This window comes from Corvus brachyrhynchos, unplaced genomic scaffold, assembly GCF_000691975.1.
Source record: "Corvus brachyrhynchos isolate BGI_N302 unplaced genomic scaffold, ASM69197v1 scaffold106, whole genome shotgun sequence".
Lineage (NCBI taxonomy): Eukaryota > Metazoa > Chordata > Aves > Passeriformes > Corvidae > Corvus > Corvus brachyrhynchos.
The window spans coordinates 4,396,432-4,419,801 of NW_008238834.1; the positions used below are offsets into that span (position 1 = coordinate 4,396,432).

The 23,370-nt window shown below is 40.6% G+C and overlaps 1 protein-coding gene across 2 annotated transcripts in view; it reads right to left on the reverse strand.

The window, feature by feature from the left end:
* DLGAP1 (DLG associated protein 1) overlaps nt 1–23,370 on the reverse strand; it is a 136,565-nt gene that overhangs the window by 17,224 nt on the left and 95,971 nt on the right. For both annotated transcript variants that reach the window (XM_017738276.1, XM_017738277.1), the window contains 3 exons: nt 13,205–13,578; nt 9,881–9,972; nt 968–1,386 (listed from right to left, as the gene is read on the reverse strand). In XM_017738276.1, the coding sequence (XP_017593765.1) occupies nt 968–1,386; nt 9,881–9,972; nt 13,205–13,578 (885 nt within the window). The remainder of the gene's footprint in view (nt 1–967; nt 1,387–9,880; nt 9,973–13,204; nt 13,579–23,370) is intronic.

Sequence of the window (23,370 nt, forward strand, 5' to 3'; positions counted from 1 at the left end):
TGTGCCTATATTGTAAAAAACTGAATTCTATATATGCAGCTGCTCCTTAGTGTTTCCCAGAAGCTCCCTTCTAAAATTTGAAACAGCTTCATTAGCAAGGATCATGCTCGCAAGCTCACAGATTTACCTCTGTCTAAAAGCTGACAGCTAGCAATAGTACTGTTCCTTGTAAGAGAAATAAATGGAAAAAACCCTTCAATTTTTACTGGGAGAAAAAATTCTGGACCAGGAAACACATGTTCAGCCCTTCTGCCCTAATTAGAGTGAACGGATAAGATGTGAGCAACTCAACCCTCAACCCTTCTGAGTAATGAAGGTTTATTAGACAGTCCCATTACCTTACAGGTGGGTTAATATTGCTGACAATGGTGACAACTGAGATGTAGTTTGCATGTGTGTGGTCTTTTATCACACAATATGAAGAGCTTGTTTTATTGGGACAATCAGAGACAAATGAGAACTGCAAGGGAGATGTAGGGAAGCTGGAGAGGGCAAGAGAGAGAGAGAGGACAACTTGGAAGCATAACTGAAATCTCTTTCAGTAGGGAGAAACATCTAAATACTCTTATGCCAATCACCATCTGAAAAGGCAACTGAAATATTAATTTAATTAAAAGGAACTACAATCTGTAAAACTATATTCAAAGGTTATGAGAAGTGATTTCAAGTAGAAGAGTTAAGAAACATTAATACTACAAGATCCCTAACCACACTCTCCTAATTATCCGTTGAACTATGCAATCCCAAAAGCTAATACCACTGGAGTTTCAGAAGTGCCGAGCATTTGCATTCCCTGCCAGCTTTAATAAGGATTATTATATACATACACATACAGTCCTTTTGAGAATCATGACTGTATCTTCATTAGCTAGGTAAGAAAGAGCACAATATAGAATTCACTGGAGTGAATTTGACCTATATTAAATCTGTCTTTGCAGTTGCAATATTACTGTGTGTGGTTACTTACTGTCCTCAGGTAAGTTGTTTTCACGTTCTTCTCTCTCCATCTGTTGGCACCAACCCTCCATACGGTCTCTCTCTGCCTGAAGTAGCTTCAGAAACCAGTGGCCGTCTCGTGGGCACACTGACCTTTGAACAGCTTCTAGAGGATCTTCAGTAATAGAGTCAATCCATGGGTCAGGAGGAGGTAAAATTGATGGATCAAAATCTGTCTCAAAGTCATCATCCACTGCACATGCATGGTAATGGTTTCCTGACCCTTGTATGCTAACAGTAGAGGTGCTTGCATCTCGGGAGAACTGTCTTGATATTTGTCCAGAACATGTATTGTCCTCTTGAGGGTCAATTATTTCAAAGTTCTCATGGAAATCCAGGTCTGCTTGCACAGCTGTTGTTACACTATTAGATCGTGTAAACCTGCGGAAGCTTTGGAGAGCACAAACAGAAAATATTTAGAAAATTTTTTCTAGGTAACACGGTATGGAAGGACTTACTAAGATTCTACCACTCTTCCTAAGACTGGCAGTCACAGCTCTCAGTGCTACATTCAGGTATTTTTTTTCTTGAAATGATCAGCATAAGCTTTTTTTCTCATTGCAAGCAAACAAACAAGCATCTCTCTTTTTCCATGCAAGCTCACTGTTTATTGAGACAAGGACCTCTAATTGTTGTGTGGTTTAACAAAGCCAGAGGCCAGCCCAAGAAACAGCTAACAAAGCCAGTAGCTCAGGATTTTAGTCTACTGATTAATGTAAAGTTAAAGGGGTCCAATTTTCAGAAGTGGTTTATCTTTTGATTTTTAAAATTCACACCCCTTTGAAGTTACACATCCAAACTCACAAGCCACATTTAAAAATCATACATGCGAAATCAATCAGATAGTAACAGCACTGAGTCTACCACATATGTAACATTGCACATCCCATTTATACAAAAAAAGTATTTTTAATTCAGAAAAGTATTTTTATTGCTTCTTCATAATTACTCTTCAAAATTATACATCTTCCATCTCTCACAATTTTAGCGCCCATTACCAGTGTCCAGACATTTTGTTTTTCACATTTAAACTTCAGTTTCAACCTGATCTTCTCTTTTTCACCAAAGCTAGTGTTCTGCCTCTGTCTGTTTTACCCTCACTGTGATGGCTGCTATCCTGTAGGTAGCTTCCTTTCACCTTGCAGAGTTCCCCTGTGTTGGGGCATCTTACGGCCGAGAACAACTCTGAGGGTGAAGGCAAGAGCAGGGGAGAGAGGAGGTTTGGGGGTTTGGGTTGGGGTAGGTTTTCTTTATGTAAACAGGACTTCAAATTCTGCAGTCCAAGGCACCTGAGGTGAAAAGGCTGACAGAGGAGGAGCACAGAGAAGTATAAGGAGTGAAAGACAACTAATGCTGTTGCAGGGGGTGGTAATTAGAACCCATTTGATCAGCAGTGAATTGTGGAGGGCGTAAGTGGAAAACAAGTGAGGCAGACAGCTGTCTTGCCCCATGATGAAAAAGAAGGTAGAACCATAAATTAATTAACATAGATGTTTCTTAAATTAGTAATATTTAAGGTTCAGAATTAACATAGTTTTTAACTGAATAGGGACAGATTCCCATCTCCTTACTAGTCTAGGATGTCTGTGCACTCATGCAGCTAGTAGTTAGTCTCCAATTTGTTCCCAATCTCACATCTACACTTGAAACTAGTGTTAGGACCCATTTCCCTGTGATATTTTGGCTGTTTTGCCCTTGTCAGTTCTGTTTTTAGCTTGAGCTCAAGCAGCAGTGAAAATGCTGAAAAGATGGTGAAGCGGGATGCTGGGCACCATTTCACTTCCTTTCGTTTATATTCCACCTTCCGCTGAAGAGCAATAGCCAGCTAGACAAGTACAACTAACAGCATAATTTCTTCAAGTATATTTAGTCTGCAGTTGGTGAGGGAGCAGATGGAAGGATGCTGGGGGAGAATTTAATGTCCTATATACCTGGTGCATCCACATAGCTCAGGAGGACTGCAGCAGACTTCAAGGAGAATTGTAATAGGTCCTGCTGATAGAGGAAATTAATGGCTGTTGATCTGGGGCTTTGAGAGGACTAGAGCAAAGCAAAACATGAGTTGAGAAAAGCCCTTCAATTAAAAAAAAAAAAATTTCCTCTGCAGAGGGAAGCTCAAATTAACTTCTCAGGCATACCCATCCCAGGAAAACTTTAATAATAGATTGTGTACACAAACATTTTAACATAGTGCTTGTTGCTTGCAGTTTTTTTGAAACAGGCTTTGTTAAGTGATACAAAAGTCATGGTTGTGACACTAGTTGTGCATGATATGCACCAGCAAACTGAAAAATAAAGAATGAGCAGAATTCTTCAGCTTGGTAGTATTTATCCTTTGGGAAGCAGAGGAAAGCATTTTGTTACAGATTGATACAGCAGAAAAAGTTAGAAAGGGAGGACAAGAGTAGCTGGGGAGGTGGAATCACTTCCATAGGAGAAAACATTTAGAAAACAGATGGCTTATGAGGACTATGAGAGATCTATAAACTCCTGTCTAGGGGATGTTTCACCATTTCTCAGAGTGCAATAACGATGGGGAGGAAGGCAGCTTAGAAGTCTAAAGATCTACATCTAGTGAAAGGAAGTACTTCTTCACACAATGTGTAATTAAATGGCCACAGAATCTTGGAAAAACCAAAGGTAAAAATAGGTTCAAAGAGAACCTGATCAAATTTGCAGGAAGAGCCATTACACAGATGTTATATCGGCTTAGGAAGTCCCTGAACAGCAGAATACTAAATTGGGAATGTCTACTGGGAGAAGTAGTACTTAGCTCACACCCTTTATCCTTTACACACACTCCTTTACACTTTTCCTAAGTATCTGCTATGGGCCCCTGGCAGAGAAAAGCTCTTATACTACTATTAGTGATTAGAAAGACACTAACATTAGGCTGGCATTACAGTGGAAATCTATTTGTCCAATCCATGTTAGTTTTTTAGAAATTGCTTTAATTTGACCACCTTACAAATCCCTTATCTGCACTGAAGTGCATGCATGCACACACACACACACACACACACACAGAACATGTGTGCCCACACAGGCATGCTGTCTGAGGATTTCTTTTTAGTTATTTAGTCAGGGTTCACTGAAAGCCAAGGCATTAGTACACAGTGTACTTTTCCACACCTTCCACAGCACTGGTGAGAAAAGCAAATGCCTTCGTCCAGGCTTGCTCTTCTCCATGTCCCTACCTGCATGTCACAGCCACCTTCTGCTTTCTTCAGTGCCCTAGACTCTGACAGTCTTCTGTTTCAGATGACCACTTGTATTTTCAGTTCACACCCTGGCTTTTCAGTGTACGCCAAAACCCAAATGTGAAAACATCAAAATCTACTTGACAGGAGGACGTATTGCTGGAGGCTCTACATTTCATGTCTTTCAGGAGTGTACTCTTACTGGGTGCAATATGAACTAATGCCACCAAAACCAGACTCTGCTTAACAAATGAAATAGAATGACCTACTTTTTTTGCCTTTGTTTAATCTATATAATAGTATGATACAGGTTTGCTTGACAGTTTCTTGGCACTGGATTATGTAACTTATCTGTCTTCAAAAGAAAAACAACTTGGCAATAGAATATAGCATCAATTCAAAATTAAAAAAATATTTCCAAGGAAATGCATTTTGAATAAAATGGAAATACAGGAAGGCACTTACTATCTGCCTGCCTCCAACTCATCTATACAAAATGAGTAGATGATAATAGATGGTAATTTTAGTCTCTGACACAGCTTCCTCATTCACTTCCAGGATGTTTTACTCTTACAAAATACCATTTGTGTCCCACATGAGCGTTTTTTGCTTTGCTCTCAGTTAAAACTCCATACTAGAGGAGAGCTGTTGAAGCTAATGCCAAAGTTTTTGATACTTCTACCATATAAAACATTTACAAGGCATTCACATTCTACCTAAAAAAAAAAAGTTCAAAACAGAGGTTTGCTTCTTCTTCTGCTTTCAGGCTTGGCCCTTTTGTACTCAGCTGTGCCCTGCAGGCACAAGGTGTAATTACAGCTTCAGAGAATTGCTGCAGATATCTGGCCTAAGGTGCAGAAAGCCATGAAACCTCAGACTGGATAAACCAGTAAGGAGAACAACAGAACGATGTGTTTTGAACAATAGCACGGTCACTTGTTAGCATTCAGCTCTCAGCTTCTAAGTCTTCTTTTGCTTTCTCTTGCAAAACATGTTTACAATTCAACTTAGATAACTTAATTCATTTCTAAAAAAACCCTCCAAACCCAAAACCCCAGAAAAGATCTAGATTTCAAGGCAACTGATGCATGGTCAATCTCACAGGCATTTAGGTTAAACTCAGCCTTTCTTTACCCACTGGCTGTCCTCCTTCTTTATGGTGGGCTTCTCTATTAAGGTTGCAGCTGCTGTCAGCAGAACAAAAAAAACTGCAGAAGGAGTTAGCAGATATGGTACTATGTCTTCTAATGGCAGAAACAATATTCCTGCCCCAACCCCATTCCTTACAGCAGCTCATCTTTGTTTGCCACACTGTTTTAAGCTGGTTGGTTTATTTGTTTTGTTGTTTTTTACCAACTCTTGGCCTTTGCATTGCAGAGCAGACATGCTGGCTGGAGCACTCGGCCTCCCTCCAGGGCTCGGTCTGGGGCAGGGAATCTATTGCCAACCAGCAGAGTGTGATCAGAAATTTATGGCCCCTTCTACCAAGGCTAGGCCTGCAGCAGCCCACCAGCTGTCTGGGAGCCACCAGGGCTGTAAGGGTTTCCTTGGATCATGGGCAGCTGTAGCCATGGAAGGAGATTGGCCCTGCCAGAGCCAGGGCCTGCTTTGCCTTTTGTTGACCAGAGCAGCAGTTCCTCCACCAAACATGCACAGGGTGGGAGGAGGTGTGGGGAATGAGTTCCACCAGGCTGGGACTGGCCAGAGGAACTGGTCTGGGTTGCAAGGGACGTTTAAAGGTCACCTAGTCCAACCTCCCTGAAATGAGCAGGCATGTCTTCAACTACATCAGGTTGTTCCAAGCCACGTCCAGCCTGACTTTGAATGTTTCCAGGGGTGGGGCATCTATGACCTTCAGAATTTCTCACTGGAGTGGCTTCCACCATGGAGAACATACATAGCCAGAAAATGCTGCTGAGAAAAGCCATGCAAGTAGCTCATGGAATCACAGAATATTCTGAGTTGGAAGAGACCCACAAGGATCATCAAGTCCAACTCTTAGCCCTGCACAGAACATCCCCCAAGCATCACATCATGTGCTTCCTGCTTAGCTTACCCAAAATACAGACTTGAAAGTCTTAAAGAGTGCAGAGTTGAGAAGTTTGAGTTAGACTGTAGGATTGGCCTATTGGATAGGGAAGACACTAAAACCTGAGTATTTTTTGTTGGACAGTAAGTAACCAAACCCAAAACCCCACATGAATAAAACAGAAAAATATGGCTTTATATAGTAACAAAATCCAAAGGTGTGAGGGTTTTTTTCCTGGAAGAGACAGCACAGGATTTTTGTTTGATTGTTTGCTTTATGTTACCACATGGTTATTTCAAATTATTCCCCTTTATACTGTATCAAGAGGTGTGCTGTGGTAAGACATACTTTGTGTATCAAGATCTTGTGGTAAGACACACTTTTGTGTGTCAAGATATGGGGGCACTTTTCTCGGTGCCGCAGAAACCAGAAACCGGAGAAGGACCATCTGTCTACTGCAGTCTCCCATGGCAGTGTTCTTACTCCATTGTTTCAGTATTCAAAAATTCTTGTGATGGCAAATCAAGTACAATTACCAGCTGATAGTACACCTAGAACAATGAGCGTGGCAATTTTTGGGGTGACGGCGTAATAGGAGGAGATCTTGTGGCAGACAAGATAAATTGCAAGAGAGGCTAAAACTGATTACAAAGCTGTGGGACTGAAAATCCCTTGTTCACAAAGAATGCATGCTAATTGTTCTGGCAGAATATATTATTTCTTTTTTTTCTGCCTCAGTAGAACTGGTTGACTTCTAACAACTCAGTTATCTTCTGTAAGTGAGGAGGGTGGTCCCTTGAGGTCAAGAAGAAGTTACAGGTAGAGGGAAAGGACAAACAGAAATGGACAGAAATTGAAGTGCCCTGAGATTGCATGGATCAGTTTCATTAAGTACACATTTCAAAACTGCCCTGGAAGGAAAAGGGGAAGAACATCTTGGTTAGGGTTTTGTCAGCATCATGGGGAAGGTCAGGTGAGAGATAAAAGACTAGCAGCAGTAAGATCATGAGGTTGAAAGAAATGCATATCAATTTCTCTCCAAGAGAATGACTGGACAGAGGTACTTTATAAATGTTAGAAATCACAGAGCTGCAGGTAGTGAATGGGTATGAAAAAGATTATTGAGAGCAGGCAGCATGAAGAACTGAGGATAAGATGAATACCAGCAATGCATCCAGTTGTTATGTGGTCAGGTAGCAGGAGGCACATTTATCCTTTGAGCAGTTCAAGAGGAGAAGGCAGACTGAGGCATTTGTCTTGGCAGGAGGCCCACGTCACAGAGAGTGAAGAGCCAATGAAAGGTCTGAGTTGAGATGGAAGACTGAAGAGAGAGAGCTGTCCTCTGAAGATGCTCTGTTTTTGAATTACTTAGATCAAGAAATGGAGGCAAAATGTTTTGCTTACTTGGTGCAAACAGAGAAGCAGGAATATTTAAAAGGACATGAGGAGGTAAGACTCCCAAGAGTGAGAATGACAATCGCATGAGGTGAGGGAACGGGGAAGGAAAGAGCAGGAAGCCAAGAAGAGGACTGAAAGTTGTGGTAGGCTTTTGGTGCATCAGGCAAAGAGCTTTCTTGTTTTGTAACAGAGTACTTAATAGCTTCAACTGTCAAGGAAACATGATCAATTTACTGTATTTATCCTTTCTGCTGTGTCCTTCTTCTCATTTTATATTTATTTAGTATTTCTGAAGTCTGGAATATTTTTAAAAACATTAACTTCTCAAAGATTCAGGTAAAAAGGGCTTTTCTTAGGCTTTGCAGATGTTATGGTGCAGGGGCAGTGAAGAATGTACTGTATTTACAATTCTATTCCTGTAACAGATAATCAATACATTGTGCTCTGCTGTGTTAGGGAAAAAAAAAAAAAAGAGTGTGAGTGCCCAACTGTGATGATAAGCCCTTTGTGTCTTGAGTGCACTGATTTTCTAAGGACTAGGGGCTGTCCTTTATCAGCCAGTTTACTTCTGAAAGTCCATGATAGATTGCTGCTTGCTCGTCTGCTCCAAACAGCAGCAACCTCAACTTTATCAGCAAGGAAACCCCCAAACACAGCTGTCAGTAAGTAATGCAGAAATATTGCTTGCTCAGGGCAGACTCTCACAGGCAAATCTTACCTTTTTCTCTGGAGCAATAAAAACTGCAGTAGAAAGAGGACTTTGGAAGTAAGATATTTACAAACAGCCATTTCTTCCTTTCTTTGCGGGGAGGGTTGGGCTTTTGGGGTAGTTATTTCCTTTGTGCTCAGGCTGAAGTGAAATGATCCTTCAGCATCTATTCTAATGTGCTCATTTATCTACTGCTGGAAGAGTTGTGGGTAAATGGGGCTAAGGTCTAACACATAAAGAAATGTCTGCCAGCGAGAGATGTTTTAGCAGGTTAATGAGGCACTTGGTAACAGCCTAGCAGGGTCATTGCAAAATCACATTTCTTTTTTCTGAAATCACTTTAGCCTTTCAAAACCACAGGAAAATGCTCTGCTACTTTACAGGCAGATTTGGTTGAATCGAAAATGGTGTAGATAACATGCTATTTTTGAGTATTTTTATCACAAGTAGGAAAAAACTGGTGTGAAAATGGACATCTCCACTGGCTCTTGCAGTCAGCAGGCCAGAGAAGGAGAGAGGGCCTGAATTTTGTCAGCTCAGATTTGCTGCACCCAGGTTTTCTCTGGAGAGATTGCATGGATAACTTCTCCCTCACTAACAAGTCCTACTGCACCAAAGCTTTGCCTGTGACACAGGAGGGTACTGAGAGTTATCAAGAAAGTGGCTCCGGCATCCAAAAGTCACACTGTGCCCAAGCGGCCTGAGAAAAGAGAATAAAGACCTGGGTGGGTACTTGGAGTCACAGCAACACTGGGCAGGCCGGCACTCTCAGAGGCAAGGGGAGAGTCTGGCTTTTCTTCAGCCACTGAATCCAGTTTTGGGAAGGAAGTTAAGATTTGCAGTTGTGGTCAAGCACTCAAAAATTTTATGTGCCTCCCAAGTGCTACGCACAGTTATGCTGCCCTGCAATGTAACTGCAAATTTGTCATCAGAAAAAACCATGAGCCGTAAAGACAGCTGCTCTAGTTTATTTTTTCTTTTAAATTTTTTTTTCTTGAAGTATATTTGTTTTCTAATTCAGGGTATACTGCAGATTGTAGGGAGAACAGAGTTTTACAGGCTTGCTTTGTAATCTCAACAATTTTCTGCAAGGAAGCAATTGTAATGAAGAGATGTCTGGGTGAGATACCTGAGTAAAAGCATTCAGTTCGGCTCTGCCAGTGCTCTGTCACATGTGGCTGAAATTATTCTGCTGAAATACAAGGTAAACTTTTCCTCATCAGTTCTATGCTGCTTCAGCCATCCCGAGACTAATACTCCAGCTGCAACACTGTTTAGGTAGATTTTCTGGGGGAAAAGAGATTACCTGTAATATATTAGCCCTCAAAATATGTGGCACTTCTCTTCCATTTCTCTCACTGGTCCTGAAAAATCTTCTCTGAAAAATAAGAACTACAACATTTGCAAGACTCAGCTTTTCAGCTGGGTGATCTAACAGTTCATCCAGGAAGCAGGTTTATGTGGTCATGTGTGCAGGAACTAGGGCTCTTAAAAATTAGTTGCGGCATAATTATTTACTTAAGAAAAACAGGATTAACTTTTACTCACCACTTCTCCTCCTCTACTTGCACTCCAATGGACTGGAACTTACTGGTTACTTTATTGTCACCTGGTATGGTAGATTCTTCAGCACCATCAACCTTAAAAAACCCAAAACACGACAGGTAATTAGAATGTATTTTAGCAGAGATATCACCCAGCTACTTGCAGTTTCTGTGCTCCTTAACTACTAAGTGTCTGCACATAGAGCTTGTACCATGAGTTCCTTCATCTAGTCAGATAGTTTGTCTGTGGTGTGTCAATTTCTGATGTTATTAGTGAATATTCATTATTCTTGCTAATCTGTAAAGCATTTCTGGAAAGACAATATTCAGCCTGCAACATTTTGGATTGGATTTTATCCAGTATTTTATGGAGGCTGGATGCTCACATTTGTCAGAGCACATCTCAGCAGCTGTAACTTCAGGTACTGTGCTCCACCATTTGTTTGATTTTACCTTCTATCTGTATGTGCATGTATATGTGAATTCATGTCAGAATTATGTGTTTATTTTGTTTAAATGTTAGTGTCTCAAATCAGAGCACTGCAGAGATAAGATTTAAAGAAAGCAGATAAGAGTCTTAGATGCATTTTCTTTACTGCTTCATCACACACACAGGTGGTCCCCAGGAGTGATTATACCACATCTCCATGAGATTTGTACCAGTGGTATAAAGTTAAAATTTAACTTTAAATTTAAGGTGTGTCTTTGAGCAAAATCACAATATTGTGGGTCCAATCAGTGTAGTTTTTAATTCCCAATGCTATATATAACATGGACAGTCATACAAGAAAAACATTTTCCAGCAGACAGAATTTTTGGGCAATAGCAGTGTCATGAAGTGACCCGTAAACTCAAACTGCCCATGGGTGTGCAAAATCTCCAGCTGTAGTTGGTGGCTATTCCACCAGCAACTTCTTGCTGAGAGCCACTTGACCAGCCTATGCAGGAAAAGCGCTCAATAAGGAATGGGAGTTACTGAAGTTGTTCTGTGTGGTGAGGTACTTCCCTGATACTGAGGGTTCTGGGGAAATAAACACGCCTTAAATCCCATAACTGACAGAGTGAAGCAACCTTTTGATGGAAGGGCTTTTCTTTGCTTAACTTTCCTTGTTTGCTCAGCAGATCTACAGCAAAGGCTTGCAGTGTCCTGAGAGTGACTGAGGGGTGTAGAAGGCACACTAGGTTCATCAGAAGTGCACACTAGGTTTATTTGACAGAGGAGAAAGAAAACGAAGAATATGCCCGTGGCTAATGCAGCTTGCCCTGCTCTACAGAGATGGGTCAAACTATCATTAAGGTGTATACTCAGTCTGAGTTCAGACTAAGCCTGAACTAAGCTCCCCTTATTCTGTGGAGAGAGACTGACTCTATACTGCCAGTCAGAGGACTGACAGTGTACCTACCTCCTTTAGGGCAGTTGTTTGTAAGAGAAGCAATTTCTGGCATCGACAGCTATCTTAAGGTATTTCTACTCCCACACTACCCCTTCAGCTGTACTAGCATGACTGCTTGTGCAACGATGCTGCAAAATGGATCAGACAGCAGACTAGTCAAGTAGTTTTCTTTTATCTGTGAAGCCTGTCTGACTCTAAAAATCTCATTGATGTGCACAGCTGTGAGGGTGGCACCATGCACAGGCAGGAATCCTGTAAGGCTGTATCACTGCTGAAGGTTTCACTTCATGGCATCCCAGCTTCAGGCATCTCCATTAGTTTGTGCACAAACCCCGCCTTGGCAGACCCTCATGTACCATCCCCAGCTTTCATGATTATTTCATGTGATTTATATTGGTCATCTGCAAACTTCAAAGTTTAAGAGGGAGATTGTCAAAGGCTTGAAGAGCATTTGGAGCTCTATTTTCCTCAGATCTCAGGAAACTGAGGCCTCTATACCTTTCTAAAGCAGCATTTGTTACTTGCAACACTACCTTAAGAAGAGATAGCAGGGAGATGGTCTCTCAAGAACCAGGATTCACATTACCATTGTTCATTTTGGCTTCTGCAAACATGGAAATTATTGCCTTGCACCCATTATCTTTGTCTGCTAAGGGATGTCAGTTTCTTTGATTGCTGAAATAAGGGGTTACAATAATAAAATGACACCTTAGGCTTGGCTGGGAATGGGAATAAGTAACAGAGGAGCTTTCCTCTGTCCCTGTCCCACCTGGATCTTGCTCCTGCATTTAATACTGAACATCAGCCCTTCTTTGAGAACATACCCAAAACAAACAGCTGTGAAGCAGTAGAAGTCTACAACAAAGGCAGTGAACTGAACCCACAGGCAATAGTTATTATTGCCATTCCAAGATGAAGTGAGAGAAAAGTCTCAGCTTCTCCAGCAGCTGAGAAGGGATGGCATACTTCAGCACAGAACCTCTCATCTATCTCGTCAGGCTGATACAGAGATTTCAGGGTAAATTCTTAGGCTTTACTAATCAGATAAGCCTGTCCAGGCACACAGTGCTGTGCTTACGACCACCTTCTGCAAGAAAAAAAAATCGTGTCTTCTTGTGAAGGCCGATAAGCTGTGGATTGCTATTCTATTTGTTTGGGATTCATCTCCTGTCAAAAACCTGTGTTGATTCTCAGTTGATTTTAAGTTCAAGTACTTTGTTTCAAAAGCTAATCCTGCAAGCAGATAGTTGGGAGTCCTTTGCACAGCATTTTTTTTGGGGGGGGGGGGTAGGTGGGTGGGAAAGATTAATTAAGACAGCAGATTATATGGGTCTCATTTATTTACTCTTGTCCTTCTGTAAAACGAAATGAACTTTGGCAGGGTTAGTTTTCTTGTTTCATTCCACTAGAGGTAACAAAATGTAATTCTCTTTAACAAGGGCAAATCAGAAGGAACTTATCTTCTGCTCTTGAGGCTGAGATAGAAACAATGCTGCCTCATTCAAGTGGCTACCAGTCATTATGAAATGCATGAATAAGCAGCGACAATTAATTCAGTGCGGCTGGATGAAAATATTTTTTTGGTGATAGTGTAATGTAAATCATTGTTTTACACATTCCCTTCCAATGATTTAATTCATGCCTTTCTGACCCCCACTGTGGTATGATTCATAGATTAGTGCTCATGTGTGTAATTTAACAGAGCTGAATAACGAGCAGCACGGAGACTCAAACAAATCCTTGCATCTGATGTATTTGTGATAAATTAGGAAAACATCATTAGTACCGTGCAGAATGATTATGCTGATGCAAGTTCTACATAGGTACCTGTCAGGACAAGAAGAGAAATACACAAAACATTGTATAATGAGCAGTAAAACAGATGTAGAAATCCAAAGCAATGGCAGGCATATAGTCCATATCATGTACTGTACCTGTATTCCAATAGATAAGCATCTGTTTTTCTTGAAGTGATCCTTCTTCCTATCTTCTACTGCAACAGTGGCAATGGTTGTGGTGGTGGTGACAGTGGCAGTATTGTTCCCTACATGTTGGCTTGCAGGGCCATGGATCTGCGCATTGGCAGCTTCAATAGCAGCTGTCAGTGCCTTCATACTGTCCAGGCTTTCCGTGGAGTTGCTAAGTCCAGACTGACTGATGATATCTCCCCTCTGTCCATGCCCATCCATGTATGCATCTTGGGCAGACTCCGTGCTGCTCTGGGCTGTGATGGAAATAAATGGTTTGGTGGTAGTTCTTGGTGGGACTGGAGGTGGTGTCTTCTTGTAGGTGGTAATGCAGGATGACACTGGAAAAAAACATAGGAGAGTTCTTGTTTTATTGATGCTGCAGGGAGAATGGATGCAAATGTGATATCAAAGCATCAGTAAGCATGGACAGAGCAGAGGAGAGGAGGAGGCTGTTGGCCAAAGAGCCCCCAAGAGCTTCAATCTAAGAGCCATAGAAATTCCTTTCCTGTCAGTGTCTTCTATTCCTCCTACCTGAGTGGCAGAATTGCCAGTAGGGCAAATAGGGGGAGAAAATATCTATTTGCTAAGTTTTTCCTTAAGTCTTTTTAGGTTTGTTTTCCTCAGTATATTTTCTACTAACTGTTCTAAGTCCCATGGGAACAAGTCCTTCCACCAAAACATTTGTTCTGCTTATGGCTCCCAAACAAGATTCATGAGGATGATAAGTCTCCAGCCACTTATCCTTGCTAAATTGTACTTCAAGCAGTTTTATTGCAATTGTTTTGTCCCTCTACCCTGTCCTACTATATGCAGAATTTCACACTACATTTTTCTAATGAGAGAGAGATTCCCAAACCATCTGTTATCAAAGTCTGTTAACACTCACCATGCTTGGACTTGTGTATTTCTTTCTATAAAATGTCTCACTTGTTGCACAGACTTCTAACATACTTTGAAATGCTTTCTAAGTTGCTGAGGACATATTTAAAAGAACATTTTGCCATTTCTCACCATAAATAGAGCATAATTTCTCACCATAAATATAACATTAGTTCTGGAAAAAAAATCACTTGATTTTACACACAGGGTGTTAGTGTCAATGAAGTCAATAGCTAAAACCTGTCAGTCAGTGGGAAAGTGTAAGTATAAATGTTTGCAATAACAAAGACTTTAACAAAAGTTCATATTTTGAAGGCCATGCTCCCTTTGTAAGTGCCGCTATATGGAGTTAGAAGCTCAGCTTTAGGTTCCCAGGTTAAAACTATTGTTCTGTATACACAGAATTACATACACAAAGCACTAAATGGAGATAAAAACATCTTCCTTTAAGGGTTAGTTGGCAGCTCTGCATTACTGAAGTCCTGGAATGCTTTCAAGGGAGGAAAGAAAGTCCATTAAAAACAAAAAACAACCATGATATGCTCTATTTTTTAACAAAATAAATGCAGGCATGAACCTGTGCAAAGTTCAGACACAAACTTGTTAACATAAGTTCTTATTAACAGTAATCATATGGCAAGAAATGATTCATAAGATCATTTTAATTGGCAGACGTCTATGCCACCCACATAAAAGGTAACTCTACTACAGCTGTTCTGCTCTCTGTTTGCACTGTATCTGCTTGCTGAGCCAGAAGCCATTATGGTATTAATTTGACTAGCTCACATCCATATGCCTCATATCTCCCCATAGCTGTAGTAATAGCTACGTTGTAAAAGGTGTTTCCAGGGCATGAAATCACACGGGATTTTTTTAAAGGATTCTAGTATAAGTTTCTGGTAACGTGTCTGAACCCATGTTAAACACGTTTCTGAATGCTAATGGAAAAAAGAGTGTTTCAGGTAGTGAGGGTTTTGAAACTATGATTCACTTCTGAAGAATCAAACAGAAACCACGGCATCTCTGAGAGAAGAGATGGCTAAAAATGGACTTGTCAAATTTTAACTCTGGGGAAGTGAATAGTTAATAGGGGTTAAAGGTGTTTTATAAAGTGCTCATGACAAGATCTATATCTGGAGCTAACAGGGTGACAGTTTTACAAAGGGGATTATGAATGTCGTGCTGTTCTTCATTGGTTTTGATGCTGTCAAAAAGCATTTGTTGTGACGGCACATACAGGTAAAGCAGCTGCTGTTGCTGCAGCACAATCATGGACTCCAGGACTCATGGAGAATTGTGGAGGCTGCTGCTTGGGTCAGGATACCCCAGAAACACCCCAGGTGGTTCATGGTCTGGAGAATGTTCTCCGAGTTGTGGAAATGCAAACTGAAATTCAGCACAGAAGAATTCAAAGCACACACACACGAATATATCCAGGTAACCCTTTGGGAAAAAAAGGTGCCAAACTTGTCTAATAGAGGTTCGTGAGCAACGCTACTTTGGAATTCAGCAAAGTAGAAATTGCACCATTCAAAATATGCTAGGCAAGGTCACTGTGGAACTTCTGGGGACATGCCAGCACCTTCAGTCCATCCCAGCACGGCACATAAGCATCATTTTTCTTACATAGCAGAGAGGGAAATGATAATGAAACACACTTGAAAAGGGGTCTTTGGTAGGAGGGAGAGCATCAGAACCAAAGAGCAAGCCTTAACAAGACAGGTCCCCACATCACTGGGCATCCCCCACTAGAAAGAAAGCCAATAGCAACTGTCTGTTGACAGCTACCATGCTCTCTGGACACAGCAATACAAATACAGAATTGCCTGATTAAGTTGTCTTTCATTCTGTTGGTAAATGTACTCAATGAGGAGTATAATCCACACTGCAGTGAAAGATGTTTGCACTCAGCTAATTAGATCTGAAGTTATTCTTAAGAGGGGGAGAGAATTGACAAGTCATACGGTGAAATTGTAAAGAGAAATAGCAAAACGTTCTTTTAGCAAGTCAAAACAAATCCTCGGTTTCCTGGAGTCACGCAGCACATACTGTACAGCTCCAGAGAAGCAGAGTGTGCAAGTCATAAAAGAACCCCAGGCACTTCATTACTGGAAATGATGTAAGCCCCTGCCGCTCCCCTGCAGAAACACAACAAAACAAAGCCGCGGCCGCCGCCGCTGTCGGAGGCAGCTGCTCTCAATGTCGGGGCTGGCCGAGCCCTCCGAGCCGCTGAGGCACAACAATGAAAGGCATTCGGTGCAGCAGTTCTTCTCCGTGTGCTCTCAAGTACCTGGCAGCTTGTGTCGGGGCAACCTGAAGGATCTGCGGCTGTTTAAGTGGCCACGGTATTTTGAATGCTAAGCTGCTCGAAAAAGGAAACGAGTCCTCCCCCCAAAAATTGTCAACCCCCTGGCGCTCTTCTTGTCCAGCCAGGAGAGCCTGAGCCTTCAGTCGGTGCAGGGAGAGCACATCCATGCCGCGTTTTGCCCCTGCGGGCAGAGGAGGAAACTCATCTCTCCAGCTTTCCTGCAGCACAGACTGCCCGGCAGGAGGACTCAGAGGGAGACGACTACAGGATCACAGGACACGTGAAAAATTTGGAGAAATCCTCACTTCACACACAGGGAACTTTCAAGGGGTTTTGCACATGAAAGCTAGTTTAATTCACATAAGGAAGTGAATTTAAAGGGCTGTGTAATTTCCCTGATAAATATGTTCTTGGACATAGATCAAGGAGTGAAGTTCTGTACGGAAACTGATCAGACTGGAGAGTCAAGTCAAAGTAGTCTCGTGAATCATTAAAATTGTTTAGATACGGGGTTAATCAGAAAGATCTTTTTCTGAATAGTGAAAGTGCCTAAGAACACTCAGTTTGACATAACACAGACTAGTTTCCACAGTATTCTCCAGAGAGCACATGCTGCTGAAGCAGGTACACATTCCTCTCCTAGGGCATATGCAAGGTTTAATCCAGAAACTAGTTAAGTCATGCACAAGAGTCCTCAGACAGCCAAAGCACTTCGAATAAGTCTCACTGTTTCCAGTAAATCAGTCCTCCAATTTATGCTCTCCTTTTCCTTTTGATCTTTACCCTATTTCTGTGGACTGCCTTCAGGTTACAGTTTAATCCCAAATACCTAGTGAAAAAAACCACTTTCTCCAGATTAATTAAAAAAAAAAACAACCAACAAAACCCCTATGGTTTTTGTCTTCCTAGCCAGTATTTCCAAACAACTAGCTCATGAGACAGGAATTTGGAACAGGGAGTGTCAACCACCCAGTTCAGAAGGAAGTCTAATGATAAAAAAAAAATAATCCCAGATTGCATAATAATAAAGGCCTGAATTTGAATGTTTCATTGTAAGAGTACTTCAGTTGTTTAAACATGCTCACTAGGGGAGATGAGCCCTCGGGAACAAACATCAGCATGCAAACACAAATTTTTAACTGAGTGAATGGGTGCTCAGGAGAACCCCAAGGCAGATTAGTATTTGTGAAGGGATCAAATTCATGTGGTGCTTTGAACAGTTTAAGTGATGAGACACATCAGTAATATCTTTCTAACTTGGCAGTCCCACATAAACTTGGTTAAGAAGATTAAATGAATGTGCAAATTTAAAATTAAGTAACATAATAGCATTTCTTCTGAGAAGAAGCATGAACTCCACAGTTTGAAAGGACCAACAAAGGACACAACTTTCTCAGCACAAGAAAGATGTGGACCTGTTGGAGAGGGCCATGAAGATGATCAGTTGGTTGAAGCACTTCTCCTGTGAAGACAGGCTCAGAGAGCTGGGGTTGTTTAGCCTGGAGAAGGCTCCAGGAAGGTCTCACTGTGGCCTTCCAGTATCTTAAGGGGCCTTATAAGAAGAAGGGAGAAGGACTTTTTGTATGGGCAGATAGTAATGGGACAAAGGGCAGTGGTTTTAAACTGAAAGAGGGCAAGGTTAAATTAGATGCTAAGAAGAAATTTACTCAAAGGGTGGTGAGGCACTGGAGGTTGCCCAGAGAAGCTGTGGATGCACCATCCCTGGAAGTGCTCAAGGACAGGCTGGATGGGGCCCTGAGTTAACTGGTCTAGTGGGTGGTATCCCTGCCCATGGCAGGGGGCTTGGAATGAGATGATCTTTAAGATTGCTTTCAACCCAAACCATTCTAGGAGTCTATGATTCTAACTTGTACACAAGTATTAGGATAAAAAGCAGGAATTCTGCCATGCTGCACAGATGGACCTCAGTCTTCTGATTTACTGTCTGTTATATGGGTGTGTTAGCAGTGGTGCCCTTGCACCTCACACAAGTGCCACACAAAACACGGATTTAGGCAGGTATCAGCAGACTTCAGTTTCAGTACTGCAGCCCCTGAGTTTAGAGGTGCAGTGCTTTATTTGGCTTGTTAGACTCAAATCATACAGTTATTTGCTTATCTTTTTGAGATTTGGGGGGAATGCTTGAAAGTAGGGTTTCAGATCCTGTATTGTTATTTTTACATGCAAAAAATTGGTATGAAAACAGGGTATGCATTATCTTAATAAAAAACTAAGCAGATGGCTTCGGAGAATGTAGAAATTTACTATTACAAAACTGAAGCAAAGATTTTTATAAGAAGTTTTAAACTGCCCGAGGGAATAATACCACAGTGAGTTATGGATGTCATTATCCCAAATGAGAACTACTGAAATCTAGATACCACACCATCAGGAATTCTGCCAAGGCCATGCTTTTTCCAGACCTCCCTCACCGCCAAGCTGATAACTTATTTGAAGAAAGCCTAAGCTTCACTGGCTTAGGAAACAGGCAAAAGATAAAACTAAAATCCCGCAGAAATTTATACAAAGTATTTAAACTATTTTTACGGCACGAAATAGCACCACAGATTTAATATCCCACATACTCGGTGGTTTAAAGCCATTGCTGGTGACCTTTTCATAAATCTGGACATTTTTGTTTGCAAGTAGGGTGCCTCCAGCTTCCCAGCTGGATACAGTGAAGGATCTCCTGAAGGTGAGACTAAATATGGCTCATCCTGCATCTCAGATGAATTGAGTTGGAAAATCTGCATGTGCATACCCAGTGGATGACAGGTGAATATTTCTCCAGCAGATTTTTTTTCTCCTTTTAATTTCTTCTGCTGGAAGCTGCTGATGCCAGTCAGAAGCTTAATTGCTATCCCAGGGAAGCTGAATTATTGTGCAGAGAACAGGTGAGACAGCCAAAGGTGTCTGCTAAATGCAGTTTATCACTAGGATATTATCACAAATTATGGATGCACAGACAAAATCCAGGACATGTAGGCTTCCTAGGAGACTCACTTCATTCCTTGCACTACACAGCTGCTGTTGAACTTCTCTGTCTACAGAAATGACCAGTACATTAACAGCACAGAACTTAAGTGATTCAACTCCTGTGGCCCAAAAGTCAGGAGTCTATAAACAGCTGAATCTCTGGAAAAAAGATTTCACATTAACTGAAAGTTATTACCCAGAGTGGATCACTGATGGCTTATAATACTTAACTCCCAAAACTTGTGAACTTTGCTGGTGTCAAGCAATTAGCACTTGGCTCTATCTATAGCTATATGCACACAGGTATCATATATACCTGCTCAAGTTCAGTCAGGCTGAGAGAAGTCATAAGAGAAACTGTTTTGGCCTTCCCCTAAACTTTGACTACCAACAAAGCATCTGGAAAAACACCCCTAAGATCTGCAAGGATAAGGATGTGAGCCTGTTCAGGACAGATTCTCTCCTACATGCTTTAGTACAGTCATGGTAGAAGGTCTCTGACAGAATATCAACCTCTACATGCAGTGAAACATGCTGAAGGAAAAGAAAAAAGAAAAGCAGTACAGCAGAATGGTCTTTTTTTAGTTAGCTTGTGAATTATTTACCATCTCTTTTCACATGTACAGCATTTTTTTCTGAGAAAATTGGGGAAACGATGCTTGATCTGTTGCTTAAACTAAGTCTTGCAAACCATTCAAATGCTTTTTGCACTTTATCAAAACTCTATTTCCCCCCATATTGGAGCAGTAATGGAAAACATGAAACATTATAATTTTAGATAAAAATAGGGTACTTAAAAGTATTTTATGTTTCAGAACTTATATGTCATAAAAATCACCATGGTTAGAAATTAATAAGCTTTCTGAATATCAGTACTTTAATTTTGTAAAAGGCATTTATGGAAAACAAAAGAAATGTTGTGATATATGGTAGTTTATCCCTCTTAGATCAAGAATGTGCAACAGTAAATAAATGTAATAATATTCAGCTTAATGAAATCAGACTCTTTTCCCATATATTTTCCAGGAAGCAACTTCACTGGCACTTTGATAGAACACTTTGTTATGTGTTACTGCAGCACTCTTGAATTCCATAATTTGCATCTTTTCCCCTTGGCAATAACGTTGATAAAACAAAATGGGCGGGGTTTTTTTTTTAATGTGGAGTTGTGCTAACCAGATACAGACACATATATGTAAACAGATCTTTAAATAAAAACAGTGCAAGAACCAAACCCCAGATTTTCAGAAACACAGGGGGTTGAACTCTCTGCAAGTACCTAGTCACTGTAGTTAGATGTATTTAAAAAATTTCAAATTTGAGCATGCTCTGGAAAACTCATCACTTATTTTTTTGCCTAACGAATGATGAATGTAAAGACTTTGTCTACAATTGCACATTGCAAGTTCCTGGTGCTAATAATTTGAAAACCTGCCTCTTGTTTACATTTCTAAATTGGATCTGGATTCTTGAAAACCTCACCCAAACTGTGAATATAAAACCTGATTTCCAGACTGTATCAGTAGCTCTTTCAACATGCCAGAAGTGAGTGTGCCATAGCGGAGCCCACACTTCCCACTGTGTTTGGGCACGTCACCGCAGGTGTTACTTCTTGAAATTACCATGTAACAGTAGTAACTACTGGTGTGGACATATTAATATACTCTTGTATGTATGCTCTCCCTTCAGTTACAGAAGGAAGAGTTAATATCTGAGGAGCCAGGAGGCTTGAACCCTATCAAAGATGGAGATACATCAAGGCAGATGTGTGGTCAGAACCAAGCCCACATGTAAGCAAAGATCTCCTGTTCTTTACTGAAGCAAGTACTGTGTGATGTGCCCTCCTTCACAGTTTGTTAAGAAGACCTGCATTTTGTCCTTCCTGAGCTTCTGCTGCCAATGTCTCATCCTTCCATGGTGGCAGACTGATGATAAAGCAAGTTTAGCAGTCAGTCATTTTAGGAGAAGCTTGTCACAAATTTGATTGAGAAATTGCAAGTTGAAATTGTATAGTTCTTGTCAGAGGAGGTTGGACTAGAGAATAATTAGGCTTCTCCCCTTCTGAATCCCTGAATCCAGCCTGTGAACCTAGAGGAGACTAAAGCAAGCCAGTTATCTCTGAGTAATCTGATCATGTAGTGTTTAAGTCAGGTAGGTATTTGTGTTGCATCACTCTTTTCAACATTACGGCAAGGATTTTCTTTTAAGCTCTTCACTGCAGCTAACTTTCAAAAGGCAACACTTGGCTGGGGTATTGACATTTCAAAGTGTAATTTCTGTATAAGAAAAAATGTCTATAAAAGTTGTTCCCTCTTCCTTAATCTGGAAATATACCTTCTTTGTTTGCTGCTGATGTTAGCAAGAAAACAAGTTTCTACTGGTTTTTACTCCCAGTGGTTTTCTGAATACTTAATAAACTCTAGGTAGGGTAAGCAGAATTCTGTATTATTGCATACATTGGCATCAAGCTGGTCTCACAGAATTTGATTAGTGATGCATCTAAATTGGCTTAGAAATTAATTAGTTTAAATTGCTGCAAACCCACCCCTGATGTGGACACATTTAGAAGTGAATATAACTGTTAATGTCTTTTTTTAAATTTAAATGAAAATGAAGGAAATAAGAGTGATTCTTTCAAATAATTTATTGCAATTAACTGCATCAGTTCGATGATTTTAAAGTGATTTCCTTTTATGCCATGGTGTGCAAACAAGCTGTACATTGTTATCAGTTACATCCATTCGAATCCAGTGAAAACTGTGTAAGTATCATTTAACCCAGTAAGAATTTGTGAAGTTTAATTTTCTGGGTCATAATCAGTTTTCAGTGTTGCTGTATTTGAGATCAGTTGTGCCTGCATGGTTTGCTTACTTTTATAGCTGGGACTTTTAAAAAGTTACACTAAACCAGAGAACACAATTCCTGATGTGTTATTATTAATGAACTTTTCAAAGCTGATGCACAATGGGGAAGTTCTGCACTATGAAACAGCTGTGTATATATATTTTATATATATATATATATATACACATACACACACATGCATACATATATTGGACAGTTATATTCCTCCAGTCATTAGGGGACTGGTACACACAGCAAATACAGAAATGTAGGTACACCAGTTTTGCATGCTATTCAACCCCAAGGTTGTTCAGAAGATTTTAAGCAATCAAGAAAGTCATTGCTCTGACACAGACTATTCAAATGCATTTAATACAGCCTATACGAGGTGGGATTTACTATTTTTGGTACAGAAGCCACCTACTTTCATTAATCAAACTACTTTATGATGCTGCTGAGTATAGGTTGTGATTGCTCACAGCAGAAAGCACTTTGTCACCTGATCCAGCAACTAACTCAAATCTCTTTAAACTCTTAAAAAGAAAGTATATGTTTAAGTTTTTTTTCCTCGGTACCTGGTGCCATCAAGGCGTTACTTCTTTGACTGTCTCAAAAGTCAGCATTTAAGTTTTGAGAATCTTGTTTTATGCTATTTGATATATAAGAGTGTTTTAAATAGTTTGGCTAAGAGTTAAAAGTTATTCAAATGACAGTGATGATGAAGCGCTGCCATATTTTAATCAGATAGATGTTGGGAAGAAACTGTACAAATGCCAAAGACAAGAAAATAAAAGCCAATATCAACTAGGAGAAGAATGTGATTGACAAAAACAATAGGAACAACTTTTTAGCTACTATGAAGTGTCATGAAGCACCACAAGAATTGATTTAAACCATTTTACTGTGAATTTCAGTGTAACACTACGGGGTCAAAAGACCTCTGCAGGTATAACAGCACACTATGTTATTGCCATAGACAAATACTTATGAACATACTATAGAAAACCAGGTTTCAGGAAGAAAAATATCACGTGCCTATTGAGCAAGAACATCTGTTCAGACAGGGAAGTACTGACTTGTTTTTAAGCAGCCAGTACTGCATTTTTCAGCACACTTATCACTT